At 35.2% G+C, this 17,087-nt stretch overlaps 1 protein-coding gene across 1 annotated transcript; it reads right to left on the reverse strand.

The window, feature by feature from the left end:
- Positions 1–12,067: 12,067 nt before the first annotated feature.
- Positions 12,068–14,144, reverse strand: LOC143584432 (uncharacterized). The gene is made up of 5 exons (XM_077066494.1): positions 13,271–14,144; positions 13,001–13,179; positions 12,832–12,918; positions 12,584–12,739; positions 12,068–12,457 (listed from the first exon to the last, which is right to left on the reverse strand). The coding sequence occupies exons 1-5, from the start codon at positions 14,142–14,144 to the stop codon at positions 12,068–12,070; spliced, it is 1,686 nt and encodes a 561-aa protein (XP_076922609.1).
- Positions 14,145–17,087: the final 2,943 nt, after the last annotated feature.

A 17,087-nucleotide genomic window follows, 5' to 3' on the forward strand; every position in this document is an offset into this window, starting at 1 on the left:
GCTCCGGGCTCTCGGGTGAGGGAGTCGCCGAGCGTCTCATTTGCTAGAAACACACTAGTCTTATATTAGACTCCGTGGGTGGCAAAAAAAAAAACTAACAAGTCAGTGTCGGTCACAATGGAACTTACACTAATATAACATGATTGCTAGCCTAATTAACTAGCGGTATTACTAATGCATACATTATCCATGATTTATTATTTACATTGTTTACTTACTAAATTGTTTGTTGACAAACTTGTTTTTAAACTCAAACCTGTGAACTCACCAACCGTTGTGTTAACCCGTTTTAGTATGTCTTTCTCAGGTAGCTACATGGTCACTCATACACATTGCACATAACCTGGAACTTTAAATTAATAATGATATTGATGTAGCGGTGAAAGGATAAGGAAGATCGATTCACGTTGATTCTAAGAATACCCGTGAATAACTTCCAAAACTCCCAAATCCCACCAAAAGGTCAAGGGGAAATTGAAGAGAAAAAACTTTATTATCCAAATTCAATTCTGACCATCCAAATTACATCAACATAATATAAATAGACTTCCAAATACGAAATGGGCCCTAAAAAGGCCATGGGCCAAACATAAACCCAAAATGAAAAATGCAAAAACTAACAAAAAAAAACATAAAAGGCCCATAACTATATTTAAGAGGCATTTTTGGGCTTCGGACTATGGCCAAACCGCCAAATACCATTTGCAACAATGTGCTCCTCGTCTCAAGCTTCGATTTGATTGGTAATGGGCTTGAAACGGAGCTTCGTGGGCCAAATTATGCCCATTTTCGTGGGCCACCTTTGGAAGCACGATCACGGTCCTCCAAATATAACATTTCACGTTCTTCAATGCTTGGGTATCCATTAGTTATGGTTTGCGCATGTTTTGGCGCCTTAGACTGTTTGGTTTTGTTTAGGGATTTTTACCGCTATGTTACGCTTCCTCAATTTAAAACATTAACGTTGTGTTCCCGAGTTCATGTAATAAAAGAAAAGAAAGGAAAAGAAACATTTCCTTTATTTCCATTTCCATTCATTCTCCTTTCCTTTCTTGTTCTTTCTTTCCATCCAATTCCTTTCAATTTGGAAGGAAACCACATACTCTTTAAATCCTTTATTTTTCTCCTCTTTTCCTTTCCTATCTTATCTTAAATGAATCTTGGGAACACAAGATTTTTATAATTCCTTTACTTTCCTTCCAAAAAATTCTAAGGAACACACTCCTTTTTACATCTCCTTCCATTTCATTTCCTTTCCTCTCATAAGTGGGTCTCTGGAACACAGCGTAAGACGTTAACTCTAAAATGGTTTCCCAAATATGGGACAATAAAGTTTATTTGAAATATGTAGACTTTGTTTGTTGTAACTAATGAGATCCTGGTATGTCACGCGCCTCGCAGTAAAACACCGCATGTGGAAATTGAGATTGTGACAGACTGTGAACTGATATACAATGATCTGCAAGTGAAGTACGACAATTTGTCATTCGGTGTGGTGAAGACTGTCACAAGTTAGCTGATAAACCTAATGGGTTTGACGGAATTAAAGTAGCTTTTATAGGTCTTGGCGGGCCTTCTTGAAGTGGCCACGATGGTAACGATGGCAGCGGCGATGATGACGCCGACGATGATGAGAATAAGGAGGAAGGGGAAGAGATGTTGGACTACGAATGAGGTCGTAGTGTTTGTTTAGTTTAAGCTTTTGATTGATGTAATCTTTTGATGATTCTGTTTGGAAACTCTGTTGATTGCGGACTCTGATGTTCTGTTGACCCTCTTTTTTTGGTTGATGCATACATGGTGTAACCGTTAACTTGTTGGATACGGATTCAGAGGTTCTGCTAATCCCTTTTTTTTGTTCTTTTTTGTTTATTTCATGGGCACGGATCTCCAATTCTGCTTATGTTAATATATAACCCGTTTGTGTAACATCCTACTTTCGATACACGATCCGGCTTAAGACCTTACGTCTTATCTCAATCCTCGATGAACCTTTAGTTCATTTTCTTTTACTTGAAAACCTTTAGTTTAAAAGTAAATTATAACCCTTTAGTTTATAATAAAAACCCGACGTTTCTTCTTCTCTAAGAAACGTAATCTTTTTCTTTTATTATTTAAGAATACTCTTTATTCATTAAATAATATTTTCATAACAAAGAAAATATACATATATACTTACACAAATATATATGTAACCACAATATTCAATACTCATTCTTTCATTCATTTCTTTGTTATGTTTTATTTTCTTTTATCGAGGTATCGAGTATAACCTCGACTTAGGGCTTAAGCCTTTAATATAAAATTGAATTATATTGAATTCATTATTACGCCTAACCTTAGTGGCGTATAGAAATCCTAGAGACTCGAGCAGCACTCCAACGCCGCTTCTTTTCTCGAACAAATCAATGAACGCCAATCTTCAACACACGATGGCACGCTTATCGAGACTCATCGCCATTACAAAAAACACCTTCTTGATATTTGGGTGGAGGGTGGCACAACTTTGAGGAAACGTCGATACACAACGAAGGTTCGGGACATGTTTTACGAGGTATTATGGCACGGATTTCGAGGTGGATTGAGTATACGATTGTCGGGTTTTAGAGAGAAGCTAGAGAGATGTAAGAGAGCTGAGTTTGGATGTGAAAATATGAAATCCCGGACCTGCTATTTATAGACATAATTTTGGACCCCATCGCGGTACGCGATGGGTCTCTGAGCAGACCTATCGCGTACCGCGATATAGGTGTGCTGACTCACAGCGTAGACCTGCCACGTGTTGACACGTGGCAGGCGCCGCTCCACGTGGCAGCAGTGTTGCCACGTGGTGGCGCGTGGCAGCACATAGTGCCACCGTGTGCCACGTGTCACACTTTGTCAGACACCCCATCGCGGTATGCGATGGGAGTCTCTTTTGATCCATCGCTTAGCGCGATGGGTCAAGAAAACAGAATTTTCATTTTTAACCCTTAACTTTGAAATTTGGCAATTTTAGTCCCTAGACTTTGGAAAGTTTATACTTTGAACTCGAAATTTTCACGATGTTACACAAGCAAACTTCAAATGAATTTAAAAGCATAAATAAAAAAGAGAATATTTTTGGGTTTTTATAATTTTTTTAGTAAAGATGATCAAGGATAAAAGTGTACCATCTTGGTTAAAACTCCTTTTAAATTGGTTTAAAAACTGATAAATATATGATATAAACTAGTTTTGGTACTTAAATATGGGACTAACACCTTATTCCTATAGGTTCACCAAACAAGACAAAGGAATGGTAATGATCCATTTCATTCCATTGTCCATTCCATTCCCCCTTCTTACATTACCTCCAACCAAACATACCCTAAGTGAAATTTGCATAAGTTAATTGTAGGGTTTCATAAGGTATAAATACCGGAGTGAGGTCAAAATTGGTCAAAACACCTTCAACCCTACACGACGAACTTAAATGGAGAAACCCAAAGAATTCAAACTTTATAAAATCGGTTTTCGTTGTAACTATATGGTGTAAAATACTTTACGAACACAATGACGTAACTTTTATCAGATTTCGTCCGTTAGTTTGTTTCAAAATGCCCTAAAACTAATCTTTAACAACATCAAACTTAAAACTGATCTTGTCAAAATTATTAACACAAATTATTTCACAAAGGATGTTCATCGATCCATCTCGCACCCTCGTGGACCATCAATTTGACTTTTGGCGTGGAAATCTTAAGTATCAATTCAACCGACCTTTCAATTTATTAGGTGAAGATACGTTGATGGCGAAGTTGTTACTTTCGTGGAGCTAAGTTCGATCTACTTACTCAAGAGAAGTTAGCTACTATTCTCTATGTGTGCCTAAGTTGGTATGTGTCGTGCAGATATGGTTGTGGTTGATGGTGCTTGAGGTTCAGGTGGGGATGGGGGAGATGATCCGAAGTTTGTTCTAGCCCACTACCTATAAGTTGTTATGGACCCAGATATTCCAGGAGTTGATGGCTTTCGACTTATAATCTCCGTTCCCAAATCTTTTACGCCATCTCTCATACATTTCCAATATCTTTTTCTACCATTCAAGAGTGTTGGACCAATTTTGAGTATGATTAGAGGGAAGAACCACCGGTTTTGCGAGCAACATTCTATAATGAATATGTTGTGATTTCACATGCATAAATTTGTGTTGCTTTACAGTTTGGTACTACTGGGGAAGACGATGGTCCTACTGAATACTCCCAAGTTTTTCGCAATGGTGCTTTCTTACGCATGGGATAGTTAGAGGATATTGGTGACCATCAGATGTGAAAAGGGTTTTTACTTGATTAATGGTGTTACTTTATGCATATTCCGATTGTGTGTATGTCTGTTCAGAAAGCAGGTACTTATGAAATGGGTGTTATGATGCAATTTGCCATGGCGGCTTTAACTTATTAGAAGCCGTTCAACTTTGGGTAGATGATTTTTTATAAGATTTATAGACAAAGGTGTGCTTAAGTTAAAGAACAAATTTTGGTGCATCAACCATTTATTCAAATGATTCTCTAACATGTGCTGCTAAATCTTTGAAAAAGGATGCCAATGGTGTATGTTTAGAGTGTCAGCAAAGAAAAATGTTTGCTCTTCTAGTGCATGGCAAAATACTACAAGGAGGCCACGTCGCACTGATCTGTTTGGGGTTTTGATAGATCTTGCTTATGTGGCTCCTCCAAATGATGGTTTTCTAGATATTACACCCGCTGCTACTGCAGTTGCTGAAGCTCCACCACAACCTCATGACCCGGTGGCTCAAGTTCAACAACCACCCGAACCGGTTCAAGAGGGTGTTCATGTTGCTTCTCATGTCGAGAAAATTGATTTGGTTGTCGTGTTTGGTGGACAGGGTGATGTTAACATGGAAATTCCTGTCACGAACACTGACACTCATGTGAGCATGGTTGCAAGTAGTGTGAGTGATGAGAGTAGTTTTGAGATTGATGCAACTCTTCACTATATGCAGATAGTTGATCAACATCAAGGTAAACGTAAGGCACCGGTGGATGATGATTCAGACTATGATTTGGACGAAAATGAGAAGACTGGGGAGGATGGGACACTCTCCTTGATACAAGGGAAAAGACGTAGACTTAGTGTGGGTTCGAGTACAATTCCGGCTATTACAATTATGGCTTCGTGTAACAATTCGGATTTTTCGTTTAATATTTTATTAGCCAATACCCGACCCGTTTCCATGTTCGGGTTATTTTATCAATAAAAGATCGCAATTAACGAGTTATTATTATTTTATTATTATTGTTTATTATAATTATTTAATTTACTCAAAATAAGTTTCAATTATATACCCTTTTAACCCTAAACTCTAGTTTAACCCCTTAGTGTATCCCTACTTATAGTCAAGGGACCTCTTTGCAATTCTAATTATCTATTATACTATACCCAGTATCCAAACTCATTAACCCAAACCAGTATCCGTAACCCGTGACCCAATTCTTGTCTTGTACTTTAATCTTTGTTGTAAACAAGGAATTGATCAAAACAGATCGTTGTATTACCTATTGTAACTCATACAGAGACAATTAATTGATTTGGAAAATAAGATCGTTTTGACACGAATTTACATATTATACAAACCAGCTTTGCTAAATTGGTAATGCACTATATAGAAACGATTATAATGCAATTAATCTCGTCTACACATTCTCTGTTACCTTACGAATAGAACCCCATAGTTAAATTACATTATAACAACCTGCGGATATCTGTTATTAATCACGTTTTGGCCGTCCCTAGCTTAAACAATTAAACCCTCGTTCTTTCATCGGTTAAGGTAATTTATTATATGGTTCTGTTCGTCTTGATTCCATCTACATTGACCCCGTGGTTAATCGGTCAAACGATTAACGATTTGGCTTATTGTGATTATGGGGTTCATAATCTGATTTGGGTTTATGAACTATGTTTTTATAAATTTTTGTTTTCATGTATTAATCAACTGACACCCAAGGCGTAGCTGGCTCGGGTGTGTGTGTTCAAGGTTTGTCCTAGCTGGGGCGCAGGTTCGAGCCTCCCCCAGTTTGATGCATTTTATTTTTGTAAAGCCTTTTTATTAGTTATTAATTATTTTAAATCATTAAAATACATTAAAATAACATAAATAATAATTAATTAATATTTAATGATAACTGGCATGTTAGTTAGTTGTTTTTCTGTACCTTTGAAAAACCATATGTATGTGTATATAATCATATATATATATATATATATATATATATATATATATGTGTGTGTGTGTGTGTGTGTGTATATATGTATATATAAGTTAAATAATAAGTAATAAGATGATAATGGATTTAACAATAAAAAATTATAATATAGTGTTTAATTTTAAATACATCATTAAAACATATATTACTATGTAACATGTTAAAATAACTATTGGTGCAAGTATTTTATAAACGAATGTATTTTTATATAAATAATTATATATTATTATTATTTCTTACAATTTTAATTAAAATAACCTTTATAAGTAAATAATAAATTTTGTCCTAGCTGGCTCGGGTTTGTGTGTTCAAGGTTTTTCCTAGCTGGGGGCGCAGGTTCGAGCCTCCCCAGCTTGTTTAGGTGCATTTTCTTTTTATAAAGCCTTTTTATTAATATATTAATTATTTTAAATCATTAAAATACATTATAAATAATATAAAACAATAATTAATTAATATTTAATGATAACTGGCCTGTTAGTTAGTTTTTTTTCTTACCTTTGATAAAACCATATGTATGTGTGTGTGTGTATAAGTGTAAATAATAAGTAATAAGATGATAAAGGATTTAACAATAAAAAATTATAATATAGTTTTTAATTTTAAATACATCATTAAAACATATATTACTATGTAATATGTTAAAATAACTATTGGTGTAAGTATTTTATAAATGAATGTAGTTGTATATAAATAGTTATATATTATTATTATTTATTACAATTTTAATTAAACTAACCTTTATAAATAAATAATAAATTTTAAAAAAATATTATTTCACCAACACCCGATCAATCTTAAATCTATATCAAATATGGAATCCATATATTAATCCATAGTTATTTCTCGCTATTACTCTTACTTAGGGTTTTTCCGTTGATATTTCTCGACGAGTGTTACGCTTTGTTATCTTTCTTATCAAATTCGTTCTCCTTTGCCTATTTGATAATGTGAGTAACTCATTCCCCGATTTACTCATTTTTAATCATTTTGGGGACATGTGCGTATCTTACAATATATATATATATATATATATATATATATATATATATATATAAATATATATATATATATTATCTAGTATTCTCATTAGCAAATTGTTGGTCCTTGTCTTATACCAATTATTTGCTTAACTTGTTATATGTTCTAATTGCTTATTTGAACGCATTCGGAGAGCTCCATCATATTCACATTATTAGTATGATTATACGACCGTCGTACTAGCCAATGCCCACTTCGCAAGGCAATGATTTTACCAACACTCATTAGTTGATCATTGGCTTAATTGTATATCTCATAAGGACATTTTTTGCTCTTCTGTATTATATTACATTATATTTAACTGACTGATGTTTTACTCACTCAACCTTGTGTTGAAAAATATAATTTTAGTTTATACGCAAACGCAGGTTTCCGTTTGAATTAATTGCAAGATTGGTGAAGAACTTAGAGATATTTATATTAGAAGAAATAAATCAAGACTTACCTTAAATTTTGAATTTGAATTATATTGTTGCTTTCATTTCCAGATTATGTACTTTGTTTGTTTGATTTTATTTAGAATATTAAATTTTAAATTTTAAATTAATAGATATTGTCACTTTTAAATATTGCATGATAGTACCTTGAGAGCAGTGAACAATTAGTTTGCGCCCTGGCATTTCCGCCTTAGGTTGGGGCGTGACACTTCGGTGGAGGTAACTATTCTTTTGATTACTATTAGCATGCCTACGGAGCCTACGGTTGTCTCTACTTATACTATGTCGGTTATTGTTTCTTTGCCTTCTAACCTCTCTATAAATACCACCACCTGCTCCCATTTTTATGGATTCCACAGTGATTGCTAATTCCGATATACCAATGCATGTTGCAACATCCGATGCGTATGCACATTGGCCAGTTTCTTCGGCGGATATTACACCACCGTATGCTCAATATGACTCTTATATGAATTTTTTTTATTCTACTCAGTCCGATCGGGATAGGATAGTTGCTTTAGAGTGGGTTGTTGCTGGCTAAGCTCGAATCAATGTTACTCAGACTCAAGCTATTAACCGTCTCATGTCTGAGAATCAGTTTGTTAATTTAGTATGGGAAACTCTCTGATGCTATTAAAAAGTCCTTGGCATCTCAGGGGGATAGTAGCTGCAAATGTGACGAGCTACCAAGAACTTCTCAAACTCTTGGTGGGCAAGCTAAAACTCAGGGGGGGTCTAGTGCTCAAAAAGGAGATGTAGGTGTTGGTGTTGGCGATAAAACTATGTTGGTTAATGACGAGAATGGTGCTTTACAGGATCTTGATGAAGTATATGAGAAACCATATCCATATGATTCCGATTACTAATTTTACTATTATGATCAAGATCTAGTCACTTGATACGATTAGATGATTAGGTTTACTTGAATACGATTAAGCTAGAGTGTGAGACAAGATTTGGGTAGCATAACAAGGTGTTTGCTATTAATAATAATAATAATAATAATAATAATAATAATAATAATAATAATAATAATAATAATAATAACTGCTTCAATTATCAATACATTACATACTACATATATACTATGAAGTCATTCGTTATACATGTCATAACAAATGACCTTCATTCATCATCATACGCTTAGTCTATACTTTAAGACTAACGAATGAACCATTCGTTGTCCTCATTCGTTAACAACCCTAACGAATGGACCAAAATAAACACGCATAAGCTCATTCGTTATTATCTACTCTAACGAATGGCTCATGTAGATAAAGAATGTACCTAAGTACATTTACCGAAATGCCCTTTACATTACAAAGATCAAATAAAATTAAAAACAAAGACCGAGATGACAAAACATGTACTAACAAACTCCCCCTCGTCTCGTGCTCTTTGTCTTGATATTGAAGCTCTTGGTCTTCCAATCTGCGCAACTATGAATTCCAAACGCATGGAAAACATGTACAACACGTTGAAATTTCATAGCAAGATCATAATATTTAATCTTGGCTCACCAGATCTGATTGTTGAATAACGTTTTGTTACCAGATTCAGATAAATTAACCTACCACATCAGGTCGATTACTTGTAGAAACTCTGTCTTCAGCCCCAATCCAAGCATGATCACGGCTTCACCCGTACGGTTATCATAATGCCATATATTAAGTTTCTTGTAAAGACTTTGGAGAAAAGTCTTATCAGGAACTCTCTTCAACGTACGCTGCGACTCTACTTTAAGCACAAGTTCCCCCGGCCAATTATCGGGTCTATCTCATCAATGTATTTCCGAGTCCGAGCATGTGGCTTTAAATATTTAATCCCATATCTCACCTCATGTAACATCCTATTTTGAAACGTCTTTTTATATTATTATTTAATAATATACTCAAAACCAGTCCCATTTTTTTTAAACAACGGAAACGTTATAATGAAATATTGTGACAAAACAACTGTATTCAAAATTCACATTATATATAAATCCAATACGTTGAGTAAGTTACATCATCAACTTATTTTACTAACCCATAATTTTTACATCCAAACATGGGTTATAGACATACTGTTCGATCTTTCAACATATCGAGGCTCGACCAACCTTTTCTATCCATGTACCGGTGATTTACCTGGAAAACATTATTTACGATAACATTAGAGAAGCTAAGTGAGCTCATTTATCGGAATACAATAATGTTTTTCACATCACAATTGGTTAGTCCACCACCATATTCTCCTCATGGCAATTTAGTATTTAAACCGTGAATTTACTCTTATAACATAATTGTGATTTATTCCCCACTACGTTACACTCGTAACAATAATTATCACACTATGGTGATTTTACTCCCACCACATTCCACCTGTGGAAATATTTATCACGCTATCGTGATTTAACCCCACCACATTACACCTGTGGCAATAATTATCACACTATGGTGATTTAACTCCCACCACGTTCACCCGTGGCAATAATTATACTCTCCAATATATTATTATAAGATCACTTATCAATACTCATGCAAATAAATCATGTTTACACAAGTTCAATCATTCAAATAAACTTATGGCCAAATTATATAAAATATATGGAGACTTGTATGAACTCCCCTGAATGCCTAAAGAAATCTCTCCGCTGAACCCCTTTGTGAGCTCGTTTGATCTCCTATGACAAGTAATTTATATTAAACTTAATGATCAATCCTACTATATACTTAATCATACTTGTATCTCACTAATACCAACTAACAATAGTATTATTATTAATTTATATATATACGCACACAGGTAAGGTATTTTTACCTCTTAATATGGATGACTCAATTATGAGAGATTCACTTTAACATGCCAGTCTGCTATGATTTTGTTTGTCACTACCTCAAAGATCACACTCAAATTTTGAATCATCACTTATTTTTATTTGTTTGGTTTACAGAATACACACAAGACACCACCCTTTATTTATCACATAGTAAATATATACGTATAGATATAAAATATGAGATCAGCAAAGTTACCAGATGTCTAATTATTAAAGTTGGTGGCAATTACCACCCACGTGGCAACAAAATTGAAATGAGTCTATCTACATCCAAATTTGCAATTTATCAATATAAATATTCTATTTTAAATATGTAAGTATATGGTAGTTGAAAGTGCATATGTATTATATATTAACAATATACAGTAATAACTTGTTTTATGTTTACATAAATCAGTAATACGTCTGTATCATAATCTAATGTTTATTTATCTAATTGATGTTTAAATTTTATTTTTGAACGCTTCTCTCAAATGGTCGTTTCATTTGTAAACGCTGGTATAATAAAACCAAAAATATAGATTTAGTAATTTTATTTATGATCGGAAAATGGGATGTCACAATACCCCCACTAATATAGGGTTTCGTCCTCGAAACCACATTACGTAGAAAATAAATGGGGATAATACATCCTCATTTCATTTTCTGACTCCCACGTGGCGTCAGATCTTTTTATATGTTTCCACTGGACTTTGACTTGATTGATTACTTTGTTGCGGAGTTGTTTTACTTTTCGATCAAGTATGACAACCGGCTCCTCAACATAGTTTAATTTATCATCCACCTCTATGTCATCCATTGGTATATAACTTGTCTCATATGCAAGACATTTACGTAAATGTGACACGTGGAACGTGTTATGTATTCCACTCAACTCATCGGGTAACTCTAGACGATATGCTACACTTCCAACTCGAGCTATGATCTTAAAAGGACCAATAAACCGTGGGCTTAACCTGCCTCGTTACGAAAGCGAATTACACCTTTCCACGGGGAGACTTTTAACATCACATGATCCCCCACTTGGAATTCAATCGGTCGTCTTCGTTTATCGGCATAAGACTTTTGTCTATTCTAGGCAGCTTTGAGATGAGTTCAAATTAAATCTATCTTTTTAGTTGTAGCCGCTACAATTTCTTTACTACCAAGTTCCCGTTGACCGACCTCTCCCCAACATATTGGGGTTCGACATTTTCTACCATATAAAATTTCATAAGGAGGCATTCCTATGCTCGAATGATAACTATTATTATAGGAAAATTCTGCCAATGGTAAATATTTATCCCAACTCCCTCCAAAGTCTATAATACATGCCCTTAACATATCTTCAAGGGTTTGTATTGTTCGTTCGCTTTGACCATCAGTTTGTGGGTGATATGCTATACTGATTAGTAAACGAGTACCCAATTCCTCCTGAAATTTTCTCCAGAACCGAGAAGTAAACCGTGTGTGAGACACATCGACATCGGCACCCCATGTCGTGACACCACTTCCTTCATATACACCCCGGCCATACGTTCTTAAGAATATGATTCATGTATAGGTAGAAAATGAGCAAACTTTGTCAATCGATCTACAATAACCCAAATTGCATCAAAACCCTTTGACGTCTTTGGAAATTTAGTTACTAGATCCATTGTAATATGTTCCCACTTCCACTTGGGAATTTCTAGTGGTTGGATCTTCTCATAGGGTTTTTGATGTTCCGCCTTCACTTGCAAACACGTCAAACATTTTTCGACGTGTTTAACAATATCACGTTTCATACCAGGCCACCAATAGTCGGCACATAAATCATGATACATCTTGGTTGCACCGGGATGAATAGAATATTTTGATTTATGAGCTTCGTCAAGAAGTAATATCTTCACATCACATGTATTTGGAATCCATATTTGACCATATCGAGTCTTTACACCATATTCATTTTCATTCAAATATTTTACATGTCCCACTATTCTTTCTTGTTAAAGATTTTCTTCCTTCAAGGTTTATGTTTGAGCTTCCTTGATCTTTGCAAATAAGTTTGAAGTTACCGCCATTTGCAAATATATAGTCTGGGTAGATTGTTGCCCCTCTTTTCGACTAAGAGCATCTGCAACAACGTTTGCTTTTCCAGGCTGGTAAATGATTTCACAATCATAATCTTTAACCAATTCCAACCATCTCCTTTGCCTCATGTTTAAATCTTTCTGATCAAAGAAATATTTGAGACTTTTATGGTCAGTGTAGATATACATTTCACCCCATATAAATAATGTCTCCATATTTTCAAAGCGAATACCGCTGCCGCTAATTCTAGGTCATGATTTGGATAATTTAATTCATTGGGTTTTAATTGTCTAGATGCATATGCAATAACTTTACCTCTCTGCATAAGTACACGTCCCAAACACGAATATGAAGCATCACAATAAACCACTAGGTCTTCTGTTCCTTCCTTCTGGTAACACCAACACCGGTGCTTGTGTCAGTTTCATCATTAAGGTTTGAAATGCTTCATCATGTTCACTTCCCCAATTAAATTTAATATCTTTTCGAGTTAGTTTAGTCAACGGCGAAGCTATTTTAGAGAAATCAACTAGTCCCTTGGAGTTGGTCAAATAAATCATCAATCCTAGGTAATGGATACCTATTTTTGATGGTAACTTTATTCAACTCACGATAATCAATACACATACGCATACTTCCATCTTTCTTCTTAACAAATAAAATTGGTGCACCCCATGGCGATATGCTAGGACGAATAAAGCCCTTGTCAAGAAGTTCTTGCAATTGAGACATAAGCTCTTGCATTTCAGTGGAGGCTAGACGATAAGGCGTCTTTGCAATTGGTTTGGCGTCTGCAACAAGATCAATTCGAAATTCAACTTCTCTTTCGGGCGGTATACCCGGAAGATCGTCTAGAAATACATCGGGAAATTTATTTACTATTGGAACATTTTCAATCTTCATCTCCATTTGACTTGTATCAACAACATAGGCTAGGAACGCCTTACACCCATGATTTAGATATTTCTTTGCTTTCATTATCGAGCAAATAGAGAGGCTCCCATTTTTCTCACCATAAATTGAGATTTGTCTACTGCTAGGGGTAGAAAGATGGATAATATTTTGATGACATATGATTTGAGCATGATGGCGAGATAACCAATCCATGCCTATTACAACATCGAATTCTCCAAGAATCATAGGAATAAGGTCAATATAATAAACTTCTCCTTCAACCTCAAGACGACAATTAGGATGCACATCTAACACTAGAAAGCTTTTGCTATCAGCTATTTCTATCTCCAAAGGATTTACTAGTTTAGTAGTAGGGTGAGTGAAAGATTTGCTAAACTTCATAGAGACAAACGAATAGCTAGCTCCGGAATCGAATAACACATGCGCGGGAATAGAATTGATTAAGAAAATACCTGTCACTACATCTGGCGTGACTTTAGCTTCTTCTGTTGTTATTTGAAAAGCTCTTCCACGCACTCTAGATGTTTCTCCCTTCTTGTCAGCACTTTTTGCACGTGCCTGCCTAGTATCCACTCCCTTTCCTTCACCCCCGCGTAATTTTGGACATTCACTTTTTATGTGTCCGGACATATTACAATAATAACACACATTTATCGGGCTTGAACATTGTGGACTGGTATGACCTACCCTTCCACATCTATAGCAGATGTTCTGCTTCAGACGACATTCACCTGGGTGATTCTTCCCACAAGTGTTGCAATGATGAGTTCCCACGTGTGACTCCGTTTTCTTTGAAAAATTTGACTTTAATTTTTTTGAAGGAGTACTAAAAGTTTCTATTTTTCTCTTTTCACCACTAGTTTTTTGTCAGTTTAATTATGTTTCTCTTTCTTGTGCCCAATTTATAATTTCTTCTAAAGTTTCACACTTCGATGGATTAATGAATTCATGAATATCCGTTTTTAACATACGATGATATCGATTAATCCTCATCTTTTCATCTGCCATAAAAGGACAAAATTGGAGTCTATCGAAATACTCTCCAGTAATTTCTTCCGAAGTTTGATAAGTTTGAGTCATGTGGAGAAATTCATCAGCAATCCTTTCAATTGATGCTTGTGGGCAGAAATGTTTTAGGAAGATCACTTTAAATTCTTCCCATGTCATTTGTATGATTCCTGCTTGACCTCTTTCTTTCTTTAATACATCCCACCAGTCCCTTGCTCGGCCTCATAGTGAGTTTGACGCATAGATGACTTTATCTTTCAAAGCACAATGACTTGTGTCAAACGCACCTTCCATTTCCGTTATGCTGTACTGATTAGTAAACGAGTACCCAATTCCTCCTGAAATTTTCTCCAGAACCGAGAAGTAAACCGTGTGTCTCTATCGGACACAATCGACATCGGCACCCCATGTCGTGACACCACTTCCTTCATATACACCTCGGCCATACGTTCTGAAGAATATGATTCATGTATAGGTATAAAATGAGCACTCTTTGTCAATCGATCTACAATAACCCAAATTGCATCAAAACCCTCTGACGTCTTTGGCAATTTAGTTACTAGATCCATTGTAATATGTTCCCACTTCCACTTGGGAATTTCTAGTGGTTGGATCTTCCCATAGGGTATTTGATGTTCCGCCTTCACTTGTAAACACGTCAAACATTTTTCGACGTGTTTAACAATATCACGTTTCATACCAGGCCACCAATAGTCGGCACGTAAATCATGATACATCTTGGTTGCACCGAGATGAATAGAATATTTTGATTTATGAGCTTCGTCAAGAAGTAATATTTTTCACATCAAATGTATTTGGAATCCAAATACGACCATATCGAGTCTTTACACCATATTCATTTTCATTCAAATCTTTTACATGTCCCACTATTCTTTCTTGTTTAAGATTTTCTTCCTTCAAGGCTTCTGTTTGAGCTTCCTTGATCTTTGCAAATAAGTTTGAAGTTACCGCCATTTTCAAATATATAGTCTGGGTAGATTGTTGCCCCTCTTTTCGACTAGGAGCATCTGCAACAACGTTTGCTTTTCCAGGCTGTTAATTGATTTCACAATCATAATCTTTAACCAATTCCAACCATCTCCTTTGCCTCATGTTTAAATCTTTCTGATCAAAGAAATATTTGAGACTTTTATGGTCAGTGTAGATAGTACATTTCACCCCATATAAATAATGTCTCCATGATTTTAAAGAGAATACCACTGCCGCTAATTCTAGGTCTAGCAATGTGACCAATCAATCTCTTAAACTTGGGCATGTTCTCCGACGTTTTATCATGACAAGTTCTTAAACGCTTCATCTTTTCTTCACTCATGTGTTCCAACGTCATGATATCATCCCTCGACTTTGGATCTCTTGCCAAATTCATCTCCAGGTGGTCAATAATAAGTTACAAGACCGTCGGATACATGAGGAACTTGTTCTTCACATGGCGTGTGGTGCAGTTCTCCTTGAGATGATAAAATACAAGCTCAGAGAAGTTAAATGACATGTTTGGTAATAAGGGTACGAATGCATACTGTAGCATGATACGGAATTAATCGAAACCTCTTTTTCGTCCACCGAGACAATGTATAAGTACGTGAAGTAGGTACTTATAATGACATAAATAAGCCATGTTGTATTGTGACTTCTCGAGATCACCCTTGTACTTCAAGCATACAAACAATCGTTTGATAATTTCTTATCAAATTCACAAAGTTCGTATGCAGTAGTAGGCAACCGTAATGCCTTGCATATAACGTCTACATTAATGATTATCTTCTTTTTCTGAAAGTCTGCCTCGATCTGTTTCTCTGCATTATTACTTAGCAGAATCCCAAAAAGGATGGAAAATGCTAAAGTAGATTGGAGTATCAGCTGAGATAGCGTAGAAAATCTTTGATCTTTTAAGAAAATCAATCATGCTACGGAACATTGCTCTCCCAAAGAAGTCATCGACCAAGAAAGCACAAATATTGTGCTTTTTGTCGTAAGATAGCTCGGCAACCTTAATTTCTTCTTCCACTTGTTGATCTACATGTTGAAGTTCTTCTTGAGCAGGAGGAGCATCAATATTTAATTCATCGGCCATATCTGTAAAAACTGAACAATTAATATCCAAATTATACTTTAAAATCTTTAAAATCCATTCGTTATAAATAAGTCTCATTCGTAATACATGTTTCATGAATGATACTTATCCGTTACAATTCATAACGAATGTATTCACATTCTTTATCAATATCACGAATGAATGCCTCATTCGTTACAAAGAACGAATGCAAGAAGACGAATGAACAGCTTGACTCCAATTGGTCAAGAGTTAAAATTTACGAAGAACACAGAAAGTGAACATACAATTTTGAAATTCCAATCAAGACCAAACATCAGTTTTATACTTTAAATGTTATATCAAACTGTCCGGAATAACATCAACTACAAACCCAACAATCTATTTGGTTAAACTGATATGATTTAAAGGTTAATTCGTTAATTTTATGTCTGCTCATGTAACCATCTAATTAAACCCTTAAATCTGGATGAAAACTGATGAACAATACCTCA

This window comes from Bidens hawaiensis, unplaced genomic scaffold (assembly GCF_021521415.1).
Source record: "Bidens hawaiensis isolate Kalapana, Puna unplaced genomic scaffold, B.hawaiensis_p1.1 tig00033126_1, whole genome shotgun sequence".
Taxonomy (NCBI): Eukaryota; Viridiplantae; Streptophyta; class Magnoliopsida; order Asterales; family Asteraceae; genus Bidens; species Bidens hawaiensis.

Bases quoted from the DNA above. Each gene is read 5' to 3' on its own strand.
- LOC143584432 (XM_077066494.1), bottom strand. From the start codon at position 14,144: ATGTCCGGACACATAAAAAGTGAATGTCCAAAATTACGCGGGGGTGAA. The intron at 13,180-13,270 runs GTGCACCAATTT...CATCAAAAATAG, and splicing joins TCCTAGCATATCGCCATGGG to GTATCCATTACCTAGGATTG. The intron at 12,458-12,583 runs GTAACTTCAAAC...TATGGTGTAAAG, and splicing joins CTATATATTTGCAAATGGCG to ACTCGATATGGTCAAATATG.